At 38.6% G+C, this 19,006-nt stretch overlaps 1 protein-coding gene across 3 annotated transcripts in view; it reads left to right on the forward strand.

Annotated features, from left to right (window-relative positions):
• The first annotated feature begins 1,089 nt into the window (after positions 1 to 1,089).
• The window catches only part of Rfx3 (regulatory factor X3), a 239,868-nt gene continuing 221,951 nt past the window's right edge, over positions 1,090 to 19,006 (forward strand). For 2 of the 3 annotated variants that reach the window (XM_070035668.1, XM_070035669.1), the window contains exon 1: positions 1,090 to 1,182. Coding sequence is in view for 1 of the 3 variants with exons in the window: in XM_070035665.1 (XP_069891766.1) it covers positions 2,684 to 2,709 (26 nt within the window). In the remaining 2 variants the exon portion in view is untranslated. Of the gene's footprint in view, positions 1,183 to 2,529; positions 2,710 to 19,006 lie in introns of those variants that run through there. The other variant, XM_070035665.1, reaches the window with a different exon arrangement.

Below are 19,006 nucleotides of genomic sequence, written 5' to 3' on the forward strand. Positions count from 1 at the left end.
GGAGGGGCGCGGGGTCCGCGCCCTGGAGGCAGGGAGGATTCGGACTCCGGCGGAGGGCCGGCCCGGCCTCCCGGCCGCGGGACTCTTTCCCGGGAGGACCCCGAGGCCCGGCCCGCCCGGCCGCGAACCGCTGCGCCCCCGCGCCCTTCTCCAAGATGGCGGCGGAAGCGGTTCGGTCGCTCGCGCGCGCCGCCGCCGGCCGCGCTCCGCTCCCCAGAGCCGTCCCGAGCCGGCGGGAGCGAGGAGCGCGGCGGGGAGAGGGGGCGGCTCGGGCTCCCCCCCCCCCGGAGTGTGTGTGTGTGTGTGTCGGAGGGATAAAGAAACCGGGGCTGGGACGGGTGGCCGGGCCCCCGAGTCCGAGCGAGCCGTCCCCGCCGGCGAGCGCCTCCGCCGCCCGGAGAGGGGAAAAAGGAAAAAAAGGAAAGAAAGAGAACAGCGGCCCATCCGGGCCCTCCGCTCGGCCCGCCCCGGAAATGACGTACGTGCCAAGGGGGTGGAGACTGCCCTACAAAGTGATTCTGCCCCCGCCCCCCCCCATCCCGCCCCCAGCTTCACTCTGGCAGCTTTTCAGCACGCCCATGGCAGCGCCCCGGTTCCGCAGGAGCTGCGCCCAGACTCTCCTCGAGTTCCCCCGTGTCCCTAGCAGCCCCCCCACCCCCCACCTGCAGAGGACGCGGGGTGACCTCCAACCCTCCGGCCGAGTCCCTCCGCAGCCCGACGCCGGAGTCCCGTCCCGCTCAGCAGCGCCCCCTCCGGTCGCCAGAGTCGGGAGGCCCTGTCAGTCACTGGCGCCGGGCCCGCCCCTTCCGGCGGCCGTCCGGGCCCGCCTCCTCCCCTCTCTTCCCTCCCCTCACCCCTCCCCTTGTGAGTGTCTCCCTCTCCCTCTCGCTCCCTCTCTCTCCCTCTCTCTCTTTTGTGAGTTATAGCAACCGTTGCCTTGTGAATCAAGCGCCATAGTCACCGTAGTCCTGGCGACTGTTACCCATCAACAACAACTACTCCTCTCCTCCTCCTCCTCCTCCTCCTCCTCCTCCTCCTCCTCCTCCTCTTCCTCCTCCTCCTCCTCCTCCTCCACCTCCTCCTCCACCTCCTCCTCCTCCTCCTCCTCCTCCTCCTCCTCCTCCTCCCCACCACCACCATCTCCATCACCCACCAACAACACCACAATAATCCACAGCCAAGGTGAATATGCTTCGGTCTCTACATGTGTGTGGGAGCGTGTGAACGCGTGTCCGTGTGTCCGTGCGTGTGTGCAGATGCCGTGTGTCTGTGTGTGTGTGTGTGTGCGCGCGCGCGCGCGCGAGCGGAGCGCGGCTGTGCGGGGTCTCCCTCCTGACACCGGCCGCCGCCGCCGCCGCCGAGGGGCTCGGGGCCCCCCCCCCCCCGGGCTTGTTTACGATGGACCCAGCGCGCCGCGGCGGGGTCGGGGGTGTGGGCGCCGCGCGCCCGCCGCTCTGCGCCCGCCGCCCGCCGGCCCGGCCGGGCCCTGGGCGGCCGCACTTCGGGGGATGCGGCGGGAGCCGGTGGCGGTGGTGGTGGTGGTGGTGGTGGGGAGGGGAGAAGGGGGGGAGGCTGCGATCCGAGCGGGAGAGGGAGCCCCAGCTTTCCGCTGCGGATGCTGGCTGTCCCCCCCACCCCCCACACCGCCCCGTCCCCAGCTCCCCCTTTTAGGTCTGGGATGAGGAAGAGGGTCAGGTGAAGAGAGAAGGGTATTTTTTTTTTTTTCTTTAATTTCCTCTTCTGGCTTTGCGATCGGGGCAGGGATCGCGGGGTGCACGGGCGTGTGTGCGCGCGTGTGTGTGCGGGGAGGCGGTGGTGTGTGGTGCTGCTGGTTCACTTGTGGGGCCTTGTTTGGGGTTTGGTGGGTGTTTTTTTTTTTCCTTCTCTTTTTCATTCCCCGTCCATGGGTGAACTTTTCCCACCGTTGATTCCTTCCTCCTCCTTTCTTTCTTTTCTCTTTCCCTCCCCTGCTCTGACTGGTGCTCAGTGGACTCTTCTTTGAACCGTCAGCTTCACGGGTTCCTTTGCTTTTCTTTTTTCTTTTAAAACTGTATTTTCTTTGTGCAGGAAACAGTCTTAATATCCATTCAACACTCTGCACCCCCCCTCTTTTCCCACCCCCCCCCCATCCCTGGGACACACGTTGAGACGGGGGGGGGCTCTTGGGCTCTTTTGCACTGAGATTTTGTTTTTAAAGTCAGTCTCTCTCTACCCCCCCCCCCACTTCTCCCTCCTCCCCCTGCTTTTTGGTGTGTGTGTGTGTGTGTGTGTGTGTGTGTGTGTGTGTGTGTGTGTGTGTGTGTGCTTGTGCTTGTGATTTAAACCGGATGCAGGGCATCTGTGATACTTGGGTTGGTAGTTATTGACAGGGCTTTATCTTTCTGGTGGAGGACGTCGGGGGGCGGGGGGAGTCGTGAGGTTCCGTTTCACTTTGATGAACCTCCCTCCCTCCCCACGGCAGAGTGTTAAAACAATTTTCATTGTGGTTTTGAGACTTCTTGTTTGATGATCAGGGAAAGGACACAAGGAAGCTTTGTTGAGAACTCAGTTCACAGTGTAGTCTGACAGTTGTGGTACTTTAAGAGTTTCTTTTTTTTTTTCTTTTTTCTTCTTCTTCTTGTTTCTTTCATTTCTGTGCCTTTCCCTCTGAGAGTTGAAATTGAAGTCAAGTTGTTCATAAAGAATGTATGAAGCTTCTCAACTTGAAACGTGTGTATATTTCACTTTCTTTGTGCTTGTTCAGATCTAGGCATGCCTGTACTTAACATATTCTTTTTATTTACTTTTTGGTTTTCTTTGGACAGTGACTTAAGCCTGCTCAGAAAAGAGAACTCCTTTTTAAAGTCTTTCTTCCAAGAAAATGTTTTTCTCTGTAGATTTGAATACTTAACCAGTCCTCATGTATACTAGTACCCTTGATTGGAGTTAACCTGGTTTTACAAATCCCGTAATTGTGTTCAGTTTTCAGCCTTTCAATTAATAGATTTTCAGTAAAGAGTTCTGGTAATGAATGTGTGCTGAAACAAATACAGTTGCACCTACTGAAGTTTCTAATTCAGATTTTTAAAAAAAAAAAACTTATGTAAATAGTCTTCTCTCTAACAGCAAACATATATTGATTTAACTGACAGAGCAGCCTGTGAATAATTTGACAGTATTAATTATTCTCGAGATTGTCAATGAACAGGTTGGATAATTATAATGCTATTAAGGCTAGTATTTTGTAAAATAAGAGCTGGGACTTTGAATAAAAAAGCAACTTTTCTTCTTTGAATTCATTTCCTTGTGATTGCCATTATAAATGAAGAAGATATTTTGCTCTGAAAGACTTTCTCCTATCACTCAGACTTTTTTTTTTTTTATAATTATTTGTTCCCTCCTCCCCAACCTGCATTCAAAGCAAATCTTTAATACTAACTTGTATTTTTTCCTTCTGTTCAGATGATTGTCAAATGCCTGAACACTTTTGGATGGTGAAGCTCCTGGGTCGTATAAACTCTCTCTGAAGTTAATAGGAGTTTTGCTGTCTTGGGATAGTTTAGGTCTTATGCCATTTGCATAATAAGGTTGCAGTCTGGTAGTGTATATATGCTCTAATGTTGTGGCTTAATTTACTTGCTGTACAAGAACATTATTGAGGCATTTCACTCATTAATGTATATCTTAGGTTTCCTAAAATTTAGATATTCATTTTTAAGTTGATTTGAGAGCAGAACTTAAATTGAATTTTATTTCTTACTAATCTTAAAAGCTTATATGCATTATAAAATTCGCTTTGAGAGATACTTTGGGCTGTCATAATTATTCACATAGACCAGTTAAATAATATTCCAGAATTCTCTCAAGTAATATTTAAAGTTAAACAGAAGTATATATGCCTAACATTCAGCTCATTTTTTTCTGTAATATTGTGCTTTTCCTAGAGGGGCTGTCTCATGTCTGGATATTTTTTGTTTTCAATTTTAAGACTAACAGGAATCTGTGAAAGTGATCATGCTTTGAAACTGAAGCTATTAAATAGTAATTTGTTTTGAGTAGCTAATATCTGTAATTCAATGTGTGTTATAATGCCTATTAGTCTTTTCGGTTGTTTTGCCTGTGAACTTTATTAAGCAGTATGAGGATAGTACATTTACATACATGTAAGAATCGAATTAATCCCTAAAAGTTTACATCGTTTTGCACTGTTTCCATTGTATGGAGGCTTGGAGATAGTTATGCCTAATTTCTAAAAGAATAATACTGTACTATTCTTTCACTATTCAAATACTTAGAAACTAAAGCAAATCATCAATAAGCTCAATATATTTTAATCATACCTTTTTTTCTCCTTGAACAAATTTATTTTGGAAATTTATTTCACCATTATAAAGATTAGAAGGTGAATGAACTTTAAGATAGGTTCTGTGCATTATGACAGGCTAGTTTTGGCTAACACTTTGCATTATTCTTTAATTCTGTGTATGTATTCCTGTAAAGGTCCAAGTAAAGAATTCAGTAGATGAAGTAATACTTTTGCTTTTAATCGAAGTGTGCTTGTATACAAGGATGGATATAGTGTCTGCTATGTAGGAAGGTTATTTTCCCTTATCAGTCTAATAAGAATGCAACTTTGTTTTTGATACATAACAAGAGTACATTGCAAAAATGAAAATATCAAATAAGTAAAAATTTAAATTTAAAGTGTCTGCTTGTTATTTTGTTTTTATGTTGAGCATTTGTCTAAGCACCCTTTATTTACTCTCAGTTACTTTAAACTTCGTTTCCCTAACTGAATCGTTTGCCTTTAGCTGTTTGGTGTATATTTCCAATTGACTTCCTAAAATATATTTTGAGTTCTGTTCTGTTCACAGGTGCATAGTGTTCCCAAATTTTGGAAATAATAAGCATATTTGACTGCATCTAGCTTGTTTGAGACAGGTGTCACCTTTGTTTTTTTTACTGCATTGTGTTAGGACTTCTAGTGATGACTCACAAAAGGGTTGTCTAAAACAGTTGACATCCTTTGTTGTAGTTGTTAGTAAGATCTTTTAGCATTAATTCTTTTCCTAGGAAGAGTTTGTTTTGTGTTTTGTTTTTAAGTGCAAGTTTTGAACTACTCATCTTTGCACTACTCTAGATTTATAACGTATCTGAAGTCTAGTATTGAAACAGTATTATTTTACTCAAGTAAGGTTAGAAAGAGATAGTTACACTGTGCAAATTTTATTATTGATAGTGGTTGTACCTATACTATTATCCCAGCCAACTACCATTAGCTAATTGTAATTTTTTTAAGGTAACTTTCTAATCACGTGTTGGATTGCCTCAAAGACTATAAAGTATCAAGGCAAAGTAACAATATTTCTTAATATTGTTTCATTAAAAATAGTTTTGGCATTAAAAAATTAGCAATGTACCTTTTCTTTTTGAAAATTACCATTCTTTTCAAGCTCTAGAACTTGTAATAGGTCATTACATAGCATAATTCTTACAAAATAATGATAAATATTCATTGAATCAAAAGAGGTTATATAGGTGCATTTTACATACTCAAGAATCAAATTTAAAGTGAAAAGCCAAGGCAGAAAGGAATGGGGTGCAATATGGTTAATACGACAGGTTTATATTTGTGTTTTCAGTACTCCACAAAGAATTTTTTGATACCGTTGTTTTAAAGTGTTTGAAATGAATACTTTTTATGGGTTAAACAGTTTAAAACTAAAACATTTTCTTGACTTCAGGTGCTGCTATGAAATTTATAGTGATCACTTAAAATAAAAATTGTTTTTAAGTATTAATGTTTGAAATACGTACTGAAGTAAATAAAAGAGTATCAACCTATTGATTTCTAAGGTTTATTCTTGTTCTTATGGTTCTATCCTTTTCCTTTTTGTGGGGATTTTATACATCTTATTACAGATGCAGTAGAGGGTGCTGTGCTGTTTGTAACATAAGATTATTACCAATAAAAATGGGAATTGAGTAGAACTTTTATTTTAAAGTTTAGTTGCCTGTGCATTCGAGCTCACAATAATGTTTATGTGGACTTTAAAATTTGATACACTCTCTTAATTGGCATTTTGTATCAAAGCCTGTTTATATGTTTCTGTAGTGTTTATTAGCACAATGATACCAAGATTAGTACCCTTGACTCAGTCTAATGTCTGACATTGATGTCCAATTCATGTCTAATGTCTAATATCAACATTTGTATGATGTTGTGAATAATTTTTGTAGCTCACATTGTATGATCACATTTTTCACATATTTCAGTGTCTGTTTTGGCAGTATGGGTTTATATTCTTTAATTTTATTGATGCATAACAATATATTGTGGATTGTTTTATGTAGCATCATTAATCATAGGCTTTTGTAATATAATAGAAAAAACTACAGGTGAAGGTATTAATGATTAGACGGTACTTATGAGGCTAATTAATCAACAATAATAAGACAATATTAAACACATAGATAATACAGTTCCTATTTCATGCTCTTAGAATAGTTTGGTTTGTTTTTCAGATTCAGCTCATTATCAGAAACATTTTAGATTCTCTACCTTAAGCTTTCTGTTTCTATTTTTTAAAAAATATTGTTTTTGTAGCTGATTCCAGTCTTTAAGGCTGCTACTTATCAATGACTTTTTACAACACTGTATCCTTAAAAATGAAGTACTGAAATAATACTGTCTTTCTCAAGTAAGCTTAGGAAGGTGTTTTACATCATACAAAATTTATACAAAACTTTAATCTTAATAATGCATATATTATACTATTATACCAGCCAGTTGCTAGCAGCTAATTGTGATATTTTAAAGTTGCAATAAGCATGCTTCAAAAAATTAAAAGATGAATACAGATGAACAACTTCTTAAAAACATATATGTTCCAAAAATAGAAACTTTTCTACAAAATACTTAGTCCTGCAGTTTAACTGTTTATGCCACTTTTTTTTTTTTTTTTGAGGGAGTGGTACTGGATTTTGAACTCAGGGCCCCATGCTTACTAGGCAGATTCTCTCTTTCACTGGTTATTTTTAAGACAAGGTCTTGCTTTCTTCCTAGGAGGACTGAATTCCTCCTAGTTTTTGCTTCCTGCTGTAGCTGGGATGGTAGGTACACACCATTACCATGCCCCGCTTTATCTGTTGAGATGGCATCTTCTTTCCAGGTTGGCCTGGAACCTTGATCCTCCTTGATCTCAGCCTCTCACATAGTTAAGGATCCAGGGCAGGAGGCACTGGTGCCTGGTTTATGACACTAAGTGTATTATGTTGCAAATTGCATTGTGTAAACATTTCTATTTGATGTTTTATATTATGATGTACTTAATGAAAGAGAATCATTGAAACTGAATTACATTTAGAATGACAATAAATAAATGGGACAAGTATATTATAGGCTGCGGACATAGGCTTTGGAGTCAGATTTCAGATAATCTTATTGGTTGTATGACCTAGGGCAAGTTAATTACTTTTACTTAGTTTCAGTTTTCTTATTGGTGAAATAGTATCCATCTTACGTATCTTATGGAGTTTGTGAAAGTTATAATACATGATCTATGTAATTTTTGCTTTAATGAATTTTGCCTTGGATCATATGCTGAATCCTTATTGGCTATTATTAGAAAATGTTGAGTAAAAACCTAACCTTTGCCACCTAAGAATCATTTTAATATGATTCGCTATTTGTTTTTCATGGGACTGAAGTTCTGAATGACTTTGTCCATTAATTATCTGTGATTGGGTAATTATTTCCTTTTCCATACCTATTTAAAGACATGAAGCTATCAGTCAAGGGTTTGTTACCATATTGCATTTAAAAAATGCTAGTCTAAAACTATGTTTTTCTTTTCAACCTTATAATGGACTCCTTTCCGTACGTTTGCATAACTTTCCCAGTCTAGAGATTTCAGAGTAAGATCTGATGATGTAATATTTCATTATGTTTTACACTTCTCATTGCCATTTCATTGTCTCATTTATATTTTAATTGTCATATTGTCATATATCTGAAAGCATTTGAAAACATTTTGAGCTTGATATGTAAATTTCCTATTAAATCCGGGCATTGCAGTGTTAATAATGAAGGTGTTTAGATTTTTTTTTTTTTGTCAGTCATGGGGCCTGAACTCTGGGCCTGCCCGCTGTCCCTAAGCTGTGCAGCTCAAGGCTAGTGCTCACACTTGAGCCACAGTGCCACTTCCAGCTTTTTCTGCTTATGTGGTGCTGAGGAATCGAACCCAGGGCCTAATGCATGCGAGGCAAACACTCTGAGCCACCTTCCCCGGCCAAGGTGGTTAGATTTTTAAAGACACATTCATTAAGGGATTATTGTACAGTTTTATAATGTATTGCTCAGAATTGTTATTTAATAGGGGGACAAAGGTGATGAGTTTATTACAGTAGTATTAAGTCTTGGGGTAATTTGCCTACCCCTCTTTGAATCATAAAGTAACTTCAGAACATTTCCTGGTATAACATAATATAAAATTAGAGGAAAAATGTCATCTTTGGTTCTGTGTCCCAGGTGAAAAGTTTATCTGATACTATGGCATCTTTTTCTTCCCACCATTATATGTTATAGCTTTTTTGCCTGCCTCATCTCATTTTACCTGCTCCCATTCTTCCTGCCCTTGTTAAGTGTTTAATTAATTATACAGCTCCCTTTACAATACTTTTGTGGGTAATTAGCGATAATCTATAACTTCAACTGCTCTTAGCTCAGCCATAACCCCTTGTTTCCTTTTTGACAATGAATTTGACACTTTTTGAGGCAGGGACTTCACATGAATGTAGTTTGGGCTTGCCTCAAATTGCTAGGTAACTCAGATTCTGCCTGCCTTCCTTAGCCTCCTAAGTGCTGAGATTTGTTATAGACATTTACCACTATGCCTAGTTCAAAGTTGATACTTTTTTTTTTAAGGAAACTTTTGGAAAAAAAAGACCAGGAAGTATAACTGACACGGGGGAACAGAACCATTGCCAAACTCTGAGCATTTTTTTCACAATTTGCATCTAACTGCCCTCTTGAGCAGAAGCATTACATATTTCACTAATGATGTAACCTTAGCGTGTCTTTGATTCAGAAGCCTCCTTCCTAGTCTGGGGCATGTACTTGCCTCTGGAAATATATGTTAAGATTGAATCTCTAGGCCAAGTTTTTTGTGTCTCTCTGTGTGTTCACAGTCCCACATGCCTGGTTTTTGCTGACACTTTACTCCAGCATCCTTTGTTGCTTTATCGAAGCAGCAATACAAAGCCAATACTGCTTGCTTTTGTTCTTCAGTGCCTACAGTCAAGGATTCCCAGAGGTTCTTGGTGTTGCCTTTTTAGGCAGAAATAAATATGGAATAATAGGAGCTTAACCATCCGCATTAAGACAGTGAGGTAACAGGCCTGAATATAAAAGTACACTAATTGATGAAAGAGGATTGCTATATTGAGAAGTGATAGAAAAAGAAAAGAGTGAATGTGACTAGACTAAGACTTCAAAAGTGCCAAAGGAGTTTGCCACTATGAGATGTTAGGCTATTGACTTAAACTCTGTAGGTCTCAGCTTCTCTATCGATAGAATAAAGAGTAGGACTATATGATCTCCAGAGCCCTTTCTAACACGAATACTCTATGATTCCATGGCAAGATTGGCATTGTATTTGCTTTACTGGAGGTTTGGAAAGGCTATCATGTTGCTTTGCCTGCTGTTTCCTCGGATAAGAACCACAGAAAACCCAGAGCCTGGCTGTAACATAATGTCCATACCTATGGTAAAGTCTCGGAAGATTCTACCATTTCCATGACTCTTACAGAATATTGGCCAAGTACACGTTACCGTCTAAGTTTCTTCTGGAGTTGGCTTTTCTATGTCTTCATGCAAAACACGTGTCTGACAGTCAGGATCCCTATGTATTTAAAACAGTGAGGTATTTAAAACAGGGCATGATTTTCCAAGTGTGTACATTTGTCAATGGGTGGGTGTGGAGCGGGGAGGGGGGGAGAGAGAGAGAGAGAGAGAGAGAGAGAGAGAGAGAGAGAGAGAGAGAGAGAGAGAGAGAGAGAGAGAGAGAGAGAGAGAAATGGTTTCTGTTGATTTCATTCTTTCCAGTTAGTAAAGCCTTGTCTTCATCTTCCTATGATACCAGTGGTTTTACAAAAGCTAAAGTATTGTCATAGAGTGAAATGGGCCTTGTGGCCTTTGTACTGATCTGGAAACATCATCATCATCCATACATTTTTCCATTAATTACTTTTATTTATTTATTTTCCAAAAATGGTTTGTACTTGGATAACTATTCGATCAATTCTAGGTATTATTGTCTCTTTTGATCAAGAAATACGTGTTTGAGTAAAGTTTTACTTTAGTGCTAATTTGATTGATAGGCATCCTGATTTTACAACAGGGCAAGCGATAAAGCGGGTTTTTTTTTTTTTTTGTTTAATTTAATATTAAGAAAAATCATACGTTCTGTGGATCTCTGTTTTACTAGCCTAATAAGGGAGTATAGAAAGATTGGGAGGTTGCAATTTTTCAAATTATTTTAAAAATGATATTGGAATGCTACATTATTACCATAAATATATTCAAATTTCTGAACTGTGTTCAGATTTGACTGGTTGACAGAATTTATACATTTCAGTGTAACTGTCATCTGTAAGATGTATCTGGCTATCTTCACTCGTCAGTGTGGTTTAGTGTAATGTACCAAGCCATTTCAGAGTCTATACTTGTCAGTTCAGTCTCTTCAAAGCTTTAGTTGTTGAGGAATGGGGAAAGTTGCTGGAAAGGAACAAGAAGAAGCAGATACATTGAGAAATCATATCCTGTGTCTGTTGTTAAATATCACTGTAATTACACAGTTTCCCCAGCTTACTCTTCTGGCTTTGAAGATTTTTTGGAGACAGGGGGGTGAAGGATAGGGGTTAAGGTGGGGATTGGAGAGACAATGGAAATGACTCAATCATTGCTACTTCTGGAAGAATGCAGTTTTTCTGGTGTTGTATATTGGAGAATACATACACTTTTATGAGGATAGGCATTTTATTACTTTAATAAAATGTTTATTAAACCTTATTAAATTATTTCTTTCCTCCTGAAGACTAAGAATATCTTATTTTTCTGTTTATTAGTACATTACTGAATATAAATATTCTGCTTATTTCAGGAGCCAGTGTTATTTAGTCATGTGCAGATTTAGAAAGATAGGAATAAAATAAAATCTGAGGAAATCCATTTCACATATAAGTGATGCCTTCAGTTACCATGTTTAAATTTTGCTTTGATTATTGGTTTTGTAGATATAATTTTATCCATAAAACCTAGATTTCCCTTCTACTCCTATTTATGCTAACATTTTAAAGGGGCAAAGGATATACACTGTAGGATCAATCTTTTACTTCCCTGGCTTCTGGTTATAGATGACAGTAGGCTTAGGAGATCAGATGAAAATTATCAGCCCAAGGTTATTAGTATAAAAAAAATAGAAGCAACATTAGTAATCTGGAAATCACCTGTGTCACTTTATGTGGCTCAACCTGAGAAATTAATAGGAAAAACAGATACATTTGAGATTCTTTGTTTTATAATATAATTATGTTGCATGCTTCTAAATGATATTCTAAAAAGTATTTTTGTTTCTAAACTTTTCCATCCTTAGAAGCACTTATCAGATTTAGAATCTGGCTTGGATGTGTTTTGTGGAGATGTCTATTTGTATACCTTTTAAAAAGTTATTTTAATGAACATTCTGCTTAGTGCTGTAGAAGGTTTTTGTTTTGTTTTGTTCTTGTTGTCGGTTGTGGGGCCTGAACTCTGGGCCTGGGCAATGTCCCTCAGCTCTTCAGCTCAAGGCTAGTGCTCTACCAATTGAGCCACAGTGCCACTTCTGGCTTTTTCTGCTTATGTGGTGCTGAGGAATGGAACCCAGGGTCTCATGCCTGCAAGGCAAGCGATCTACCACTGAGCCACCTTCCCAGCCCGATGTAGAACTTTTATCAGTACTTTTTTTCCCTCCTCCCTGTCCTTTCTTGGGTATATTAGAAACATTTAGCATTGCCACCTCTGCTATTTTCTTGAAGCAAGGAAACTTAGAAGAAATGTTTGATTAAGTTCTTAGAATGACCTTTGTGTGATGTTGTGAATGATTTTTAATAGTGGTTCACATTATATGATGAATTTTAGAGGCCACTTTAGTTAATAAAGGCCATGAATGCTGAAGTTGAATTAGATTATAATTACAGACAAAAGTTGTAGTTCATTTTAATTATAGTAGGTTATGATATTGTGCTGCTGGATCAACATTTAATCTGTTATTTGTAGAAGTGCTGAATTTTGAAATTTAAAACCTTTTAAATAATATTGAATGAATAGAACTATATAACAGATGTGGATTTATGTTTCAGCAAAGATCTGAGAGCCATATGGCATGAAAGTGAGGTGAGATTCTTTTATCTTTCCACTGAAAGAGGTGCTTTAGTATTTTGATTTCATTTGGTTTATCTGAGTGCATTTTGGAGTTAGTAGAAAAACAAAGGATCATGTTCTGGAGATGAACTTCATAGTAACTTGATGAGGAGGTCATTCTAATCAACCAGCTATTCTATCAGATAGTATCAATAAAAGCACAGATAATTTTATTCTGGTATTTAAAAATCGTGTTATTAAATTTGAGTTTTACATAGTACAATTAAAAAAAAACAGTTTCTAGTGTGAGAACAATAATACTTATATACTTAATCTATATTGAAGTAATTCCCCATTTTAAAGAACTGACTGACCAGGTTTGCATAGTAAAGCTTTTGGGGCTGGGAGGAGCTGCAAACACCCTATGAGTATCTTCCTTCCCCAGTCTCTACTTCTACTGCCATTTTCCCCTGGCCCCTTCCCCTGGCCCCTTTGCTGGCATATGAGACCAGCCAAGGCAGCCAGAGGGCTATAGTTGAGAGAGGAAAAGCCTTTGACACATGCTTTCAAATGGCACCAATTTATGATTCCACTAGAGACATAATTAGGCTATTTTTATTTAGAATCAGTGTGTGTGTGTGTGTGTGTGTGTGTGTGTGTGTGTGTGTGTGTGTGTGTGTGTGTGTTTGGGACAATAGGCTTGGATTTAGGCTTGTGTTCTGCATTGTCACTCATGGTGCTGCTGCATTTTGTTGTTTAATTCAAGAAAAGAGTCTCTTGGATTTATGTGCCCAGGCTAGCTTCAAATTACAGTCCTCAGATATGAGTCTTCTGAGGCTTGAGCTTCCATTGCCCAGCTTCCTCTCATTTACTTTAAAAATAAGAAAACTAGCTGGGCGCTGGTGGCTCATGCCTATAATCATAGCCACTCAGGAGGCTGAGATCTGAGGATCACGGTTCAAAGCCAGCCTGGGCAGGAAACTCTGCGAGACTCTTATCTCCAATAAACCACTAGAAAACCGGAAGTGGTGCTATGGCTCAAGTGGTAGAGCGCTAGCCTTGAGCTGAAGTGTTGAGGAACAGTGCCAGGCCCAGAGTTCAAGCCCCAAGACTGACAAACAAAACAAAACAACAACAACAACAAAAACCTCCAAAAAACACTGAGCTGAAGTAACTTTTATAATAGACACATATATCAGAGTTGGGCTGTCAAGCCCCAGAATCCTCACTTTGACAAATACTCTTGTTTTGTAGCTAGTGCAAAACTTGTGTTAAAGGCAAACAGTGAAAAGATGCTGCTTTTATTATGCAGAATACTCACTTAATCTAGTTTTGATCTTACTCTTTTCTAGAGAACCAAACTTATTATGTAGTCAAGCCTTGAATATTTTAACATTTATTTTTAACTATTTTTTAATATGGATCTTTTCATTGTTCTGTTTTAGAATGCTATAAATATAAAATATAAAAATATTTTCCAAAACCATAATTAGGCTGCATATTAAGGGAAAGTACTGTACTTGCTAGTTCTTTTATATAAAATAAAAATGCTACATTTTATCTTTGTGATTTGCATAGTTCTTTGCTGTTAGTGATGTATGTAATAATCATTCTTGGGTGTGATATGCAGATTTCTTTTTTTTTTTTTTCAGATTTCTTTTTGTTTGTTATTAGGGATGGAATTTGTGGCCTTTTAAAGCTAAGTATATGTTCTACTATTAGCTCCACCCCAATTATTCTATTTACTTTTTTTGATGAAGGTGAAGTTGATCCTAATCATTGTGAAGAGTCTTGTAAAAATGTGTTTATTAATTTTAGAAAGGAAAAGACTTGTTCCTGGAGGTCACTTTGTGAAACAAAAGTAAGATACTGGCAGCTGATACAAAGCGGTACAAGCTGAGACTTGCCCAGCTGGGTTTTAAAGGTGTTGTGGCACCTTAAATATGAATGCACCAACAGAATGGAATACGTGAACAAACTGTCCTTTAAATTCCATAGCAACCAGAAGAAATAACATTAGTCATGCTAGTATTGTATGACTTCTTATTTTCTTAATCTGAATTTTTGGAAGGATCTGATGTTTACTGGTATGAGAATGACCGGAAGAAGTAATTGCCACGATTTTATATTACTGACATCCCTGTACACTCATCTTCTCAGAATTAAAATTAAGAGTAAATCAGTGAGTCATGCTAGAACTTAATTTTGGTATATTATTTATGGTAAAGTTGAACAATTTGAGTGCCACCATTGTGAATTGAAAGTATCTAATAAACACCAAAAAATATGACATCTTAATTTTCTATCAGAACATGATGTTTTCTGCAGTCTCATTTGTGGTACCAAATCTGAAAGATACTTTTATATAGAGTCAGGAGTTAAGTTACCTATGGGTAAAATCCATTTATCACTTGTTCTTTAACAAGGCAAATCCCCACAGACGAACTTTCTTGTAAGACTATACCCACTGGATTTATCCTCACCTTCAATAAAAAAGAAGCCATGATAAACAAAGGTATGATGAAATATGAGTTAGTTCTTGCATTTTTACTTAAAAGTTCCTCATTCTTGTTTTTTATGAGTTTTAAAAAATACGAATCCTATGAATTAAGAAACAATATAATGTATTACATTGCTTATGCTTTTAGGTTTTATTTTGAAGGTGGAAGAGATCTAAATTTATTTTTAAATATGTACTTCGATCTGCTAATATACATAACTGGCTCAAAAAATAGAAAAGACCAAACTTTGATGTGAGGATAGTGCTAAATTGTTGAAGGTCTTAAATTGAGAGTATAAATTGAGAGTATAAATTATTAGAATAATTAGCATTAGACTTCTGTATTTGTTTATAATGAAGACCCTCATGGAATGTCTTCATAACTTTTAAATATATAATCTGGATAATGTTGCCTTAAACTGTTTTCAAGTATGGACTGATCAAATCCTCTATAAAGAAGATTCTTTGGATGAAAAAAAAGCTCAGAGTTTTTATATTTCTTTGGGTCTTTAGAGAATTCCTCATTGCCTATCATCAGAATCATTTAAGAAATGTTTATTCAGTGCCAAGCTATATCACACAATTTTTAGCCCTGTTCAATTGAAAGCATTCATTCCTGTATTCATTTTCACACTTAACATTTCTCTACTCTGTAGCTGTGAACTAGGGTTTATAAAACCAACCTTAAAAGAATATGGCTGGTTATGGTGGCCCAAACCTGTAATCTCAGCTACTTTGAGGTAGAGATAAGAGGATCATGGTTTGAGGCCAGCCTGAGCACAAAAGTTGATGAGACAGTGTTTTATATAACAAGCCAAGTGTAGTGGAACCCATCTGTAACCCCAGGATATGAAATGGGTAGGTAGGAGGATCACAGTCCAGAAAAGCAATAGTAAAGGGCTACAGGATTCAAATGATAAGGTGTTTCCTAGTAAGACTTCAGTTGAAAACTGCTAAAAAGAAGATCGTTTCAGCTGGTGCTGGTGGCTCATGCCTGTAATCCTAGCTACTCAGTAGGCTGAGATCTGAGGATTGTGGTTCAAAGCCAGGCTGGGCAGGAAAGTCCATTTAACCACCAAAATGCCAGAAGTGGAGCAGTGGCACAAGTGATAGACTAGTCTTGAGTAATAAAACTCAGTGACAGCTCCCAGTTCCTGAGTTTAAGCCCTAGGACCAGGACACACACAAGATACATACACAAGATAATTTGAAAAAGCTGGGCATGGTAGTTTATATATACCCTGTAATCACAGAACTCAGGAGGCTGAAATAGGAGTGTTACAATTTGAGGCTATTCTGGGTAACACAGTGAGACCTCATTTCAAAAACTAAAATATAGGTAAAATGTCACTGTACCTGACATATAAATGATCAAATACTTATTACTGTTCAATATGTTTTATTGAATTCTGCTTTATCTGTTTTATGTAAAAATTTGTTATCTTCTTCTTAGAGCATGCTATGTATCTTACTCAAATTTTCTAAGCTTAGAATGGTCTCTACTTAAAGGGTTCAATTCTAAAGAATTTCTTAGTATCCACAGATTGTGTATTGTGATTTAGAATTTTGTTTGTTCATTTGTCAATGTTTAATCTTTCTACACTTTTTAAATTTCCTGAGGGCAGAAGATTATGTAACAGATATTTGAAATCAGAATGAGACACAATGTCCTTTTCTAATAGAAACAGTTAATGATATTTGTTGATTAAGCCTCAGATAAGATTAAGCCTTTATAATCAAAGTATAAAAAATAATCTGTGTGTGTGTGTGTGTCAGTGTGTCAGTGTGTCAGTACTGTGTCTTGAACTCAAGTCCTTTTACTCTTTCTTGGATTGCTTGCTCAGCTGATGCTCTACCATTTGAACTTTTTGGTGGTTAATTGGAGGTGGAGTCTCATCGACTTTCCTGCCCAGACTGGCTTTGGAGCACAATCCTCCAGGTTTCAGCCTCTTGAGTAGTAGCCAAGATTACAGGTGTCAGCCACCATTGCCCAGCTTAGAAAATACCTTTTCTAAAGCTTTATAATTTGGTCTTTATCTCTGGCTTTGTAAAAGTCATTGGAAAAACTGCAGCTCCATTGGATTTCCCTTTGATCAACACAGTAAATGTCATACATTTATGAATTTTTGATACTTCATCAGATACATGACTGTCTAACAGTATATCTGTACTGACCCTATTCAACATCTCTTTTCCTAATGCCTTTTCAAATGACATTTTGCATATATGACATATATGCATATATGAATTTTATCTGTCAGAAATTCTAGTCTCATCTTGGTTATCTTCCATGTCTGACAAGACTTTAATAATTTTTTTTCCAGATGTTGGCGAATGCCTCCGTAATGCTGCCTAGCATCTGAGAAGTGTAGGCTGTTAAGGGAACTTTGGTCTTTGGCAGGTCTCTTTGAATACCCCAACACTTTTCTGTTTGTCCTTTTGCTACCTACCTAATGTCCTCTGTACTGACTCTAATGTTAAAACTGCAGAATTAAGGTAGGACCTGAGTTCTAGTTTAGACTAGAGCAGCTTGTAGTATTTGAAGGGATTATTACAGTAGGAAAATCTGAGGTTTGTCTTTGTGACTTCTTAATGAGAGCTGCACTGTGGAAAGTTTGACCTGCCTAATGCCTACTATACAGACTTTATCTTCAAACCCCTTTGTCTTTGTGTGAAGCTGTCATTCATAAATCTATACATCCCTTTTATAAATCAGTTTGCTATCTTTTTTTTTTTTTCTTCCTGATCTTGGGGCTTGAATTCAGGGCCTGGGTACTGTCCCTGAGCTGCTGCTGCTCAAGGCTAGTGCTCTACTGCTTGAATCATAGTGGCACTTCTAAATAGTGTATTGCTGATGAGGCTCAAGGACTTTCTGCTTGAGCTGTCTTTAAGCTGTAATTGTCACATTTCAGCCTCCTGAGTAGCTAGGATTAAAGGGGTGAGCCACCAGCAGGTGGCTTTTGCTATCTTTTTTTAAAATTTTTATAAATACAGTATTGTCATTTGAGCTCAGGACCTTTCATTTATTAGGCAGCACTTTAAAAACAACAACAAACTGTAGTTATTTTTCAGAGATTTCCTTTTTCTAGGGGCCATTCTTAGACTAATTGCTTTACTTATGCTCTCCTGTAGTTGGGATTATAGATGTGAACCATCAGGCCCACTGTGGTGGTTGAAATCAAGTCTAGCTAACTCTTTGTTCAGGCTAGCCATCAACAATGATCTTTCTGACATCCACCTTCCAGATACCTGGGATTATAGTGGTGTGCCAATGTACCACTTACTAATCAGAGTATTTTTTTTTAAACCATGACGAGGTGATGAACTTGATGAATTTATGACAACTGTGAAGTCCTTTTAGCTCTACAGATTCCAGGCAGTACCCCTCAGTTTCTATAACAAGTTTTACTATATATGTTCTTTATCAATTTTTATATTTACCAGTTTATTGAACAAATGTTGGTTTCCTTATGGGTCAAGAAGTGAATTGCAATGGAAGATACAACAATGAGTAAAACGAATTAGGCCTTTGTTCTGCAGAAACTCATGTTCAGACGATTTGGGATGAAGGAGAAAGAAGAGAAATGAGTATGTGTTACAATAGACGTTAACAAATGGAAAAGAGTAAATGAGAGGGAGGTTTGGGAAGGTAGATGGCATGCACAGAGACAGCTGCATGGGGCATCGAACAAAGATATCAGGGAAGTAAGTGGAATAGTCAACTTTTACTTTGTTGATTTATGTATTTGTTTATAGCAAAACTGGGTATTGAACTCAGGGCCTCCCCCTTGCTGTATCTGAGTCTTTCTGCTGTTAGTGTTTCATGTAAGGTCTTGTGCTTTTGTCTCACCTGGCCTCTGACAGCAGCTCTTCTACCTTTGCCTCTCGAGTACTTGGTATTACGTTCCCATCCTGGTCCATTTTGCATATTTATAATATTATGTTTTTCTATTGATGCTAGCTTTATGACTATGTTAGAAAATCTGATTTTCTTAGTATCTGTTAAGCCATAGCAGATTCTGCCTATCTCTTTGCCTTCTTTGATCATTTTATATGCCTTTTCCTGAATATACAGCCTCATGTATGTATATATCTACCCGTAGATAGATACGTATGCATGTATTTGT

This window comes from Dipodomys merriami, unplaced genomic scaffold, assembly GCF_024711535.1.
Source record: "Dipodomys merriami isolate MVZ:Mamm:240054 unplaced genomic scaffold, mDipMer1.0.p SCAF_26, whole genome shotgun sequence".
Taxonomy (NCBI): domain Eukaryota; kingdom Metazoa; phylum Chordata; class Mammalia; order Rodentia; family Heteromyidae; genus Dipodomys; species Dipodomys merriami.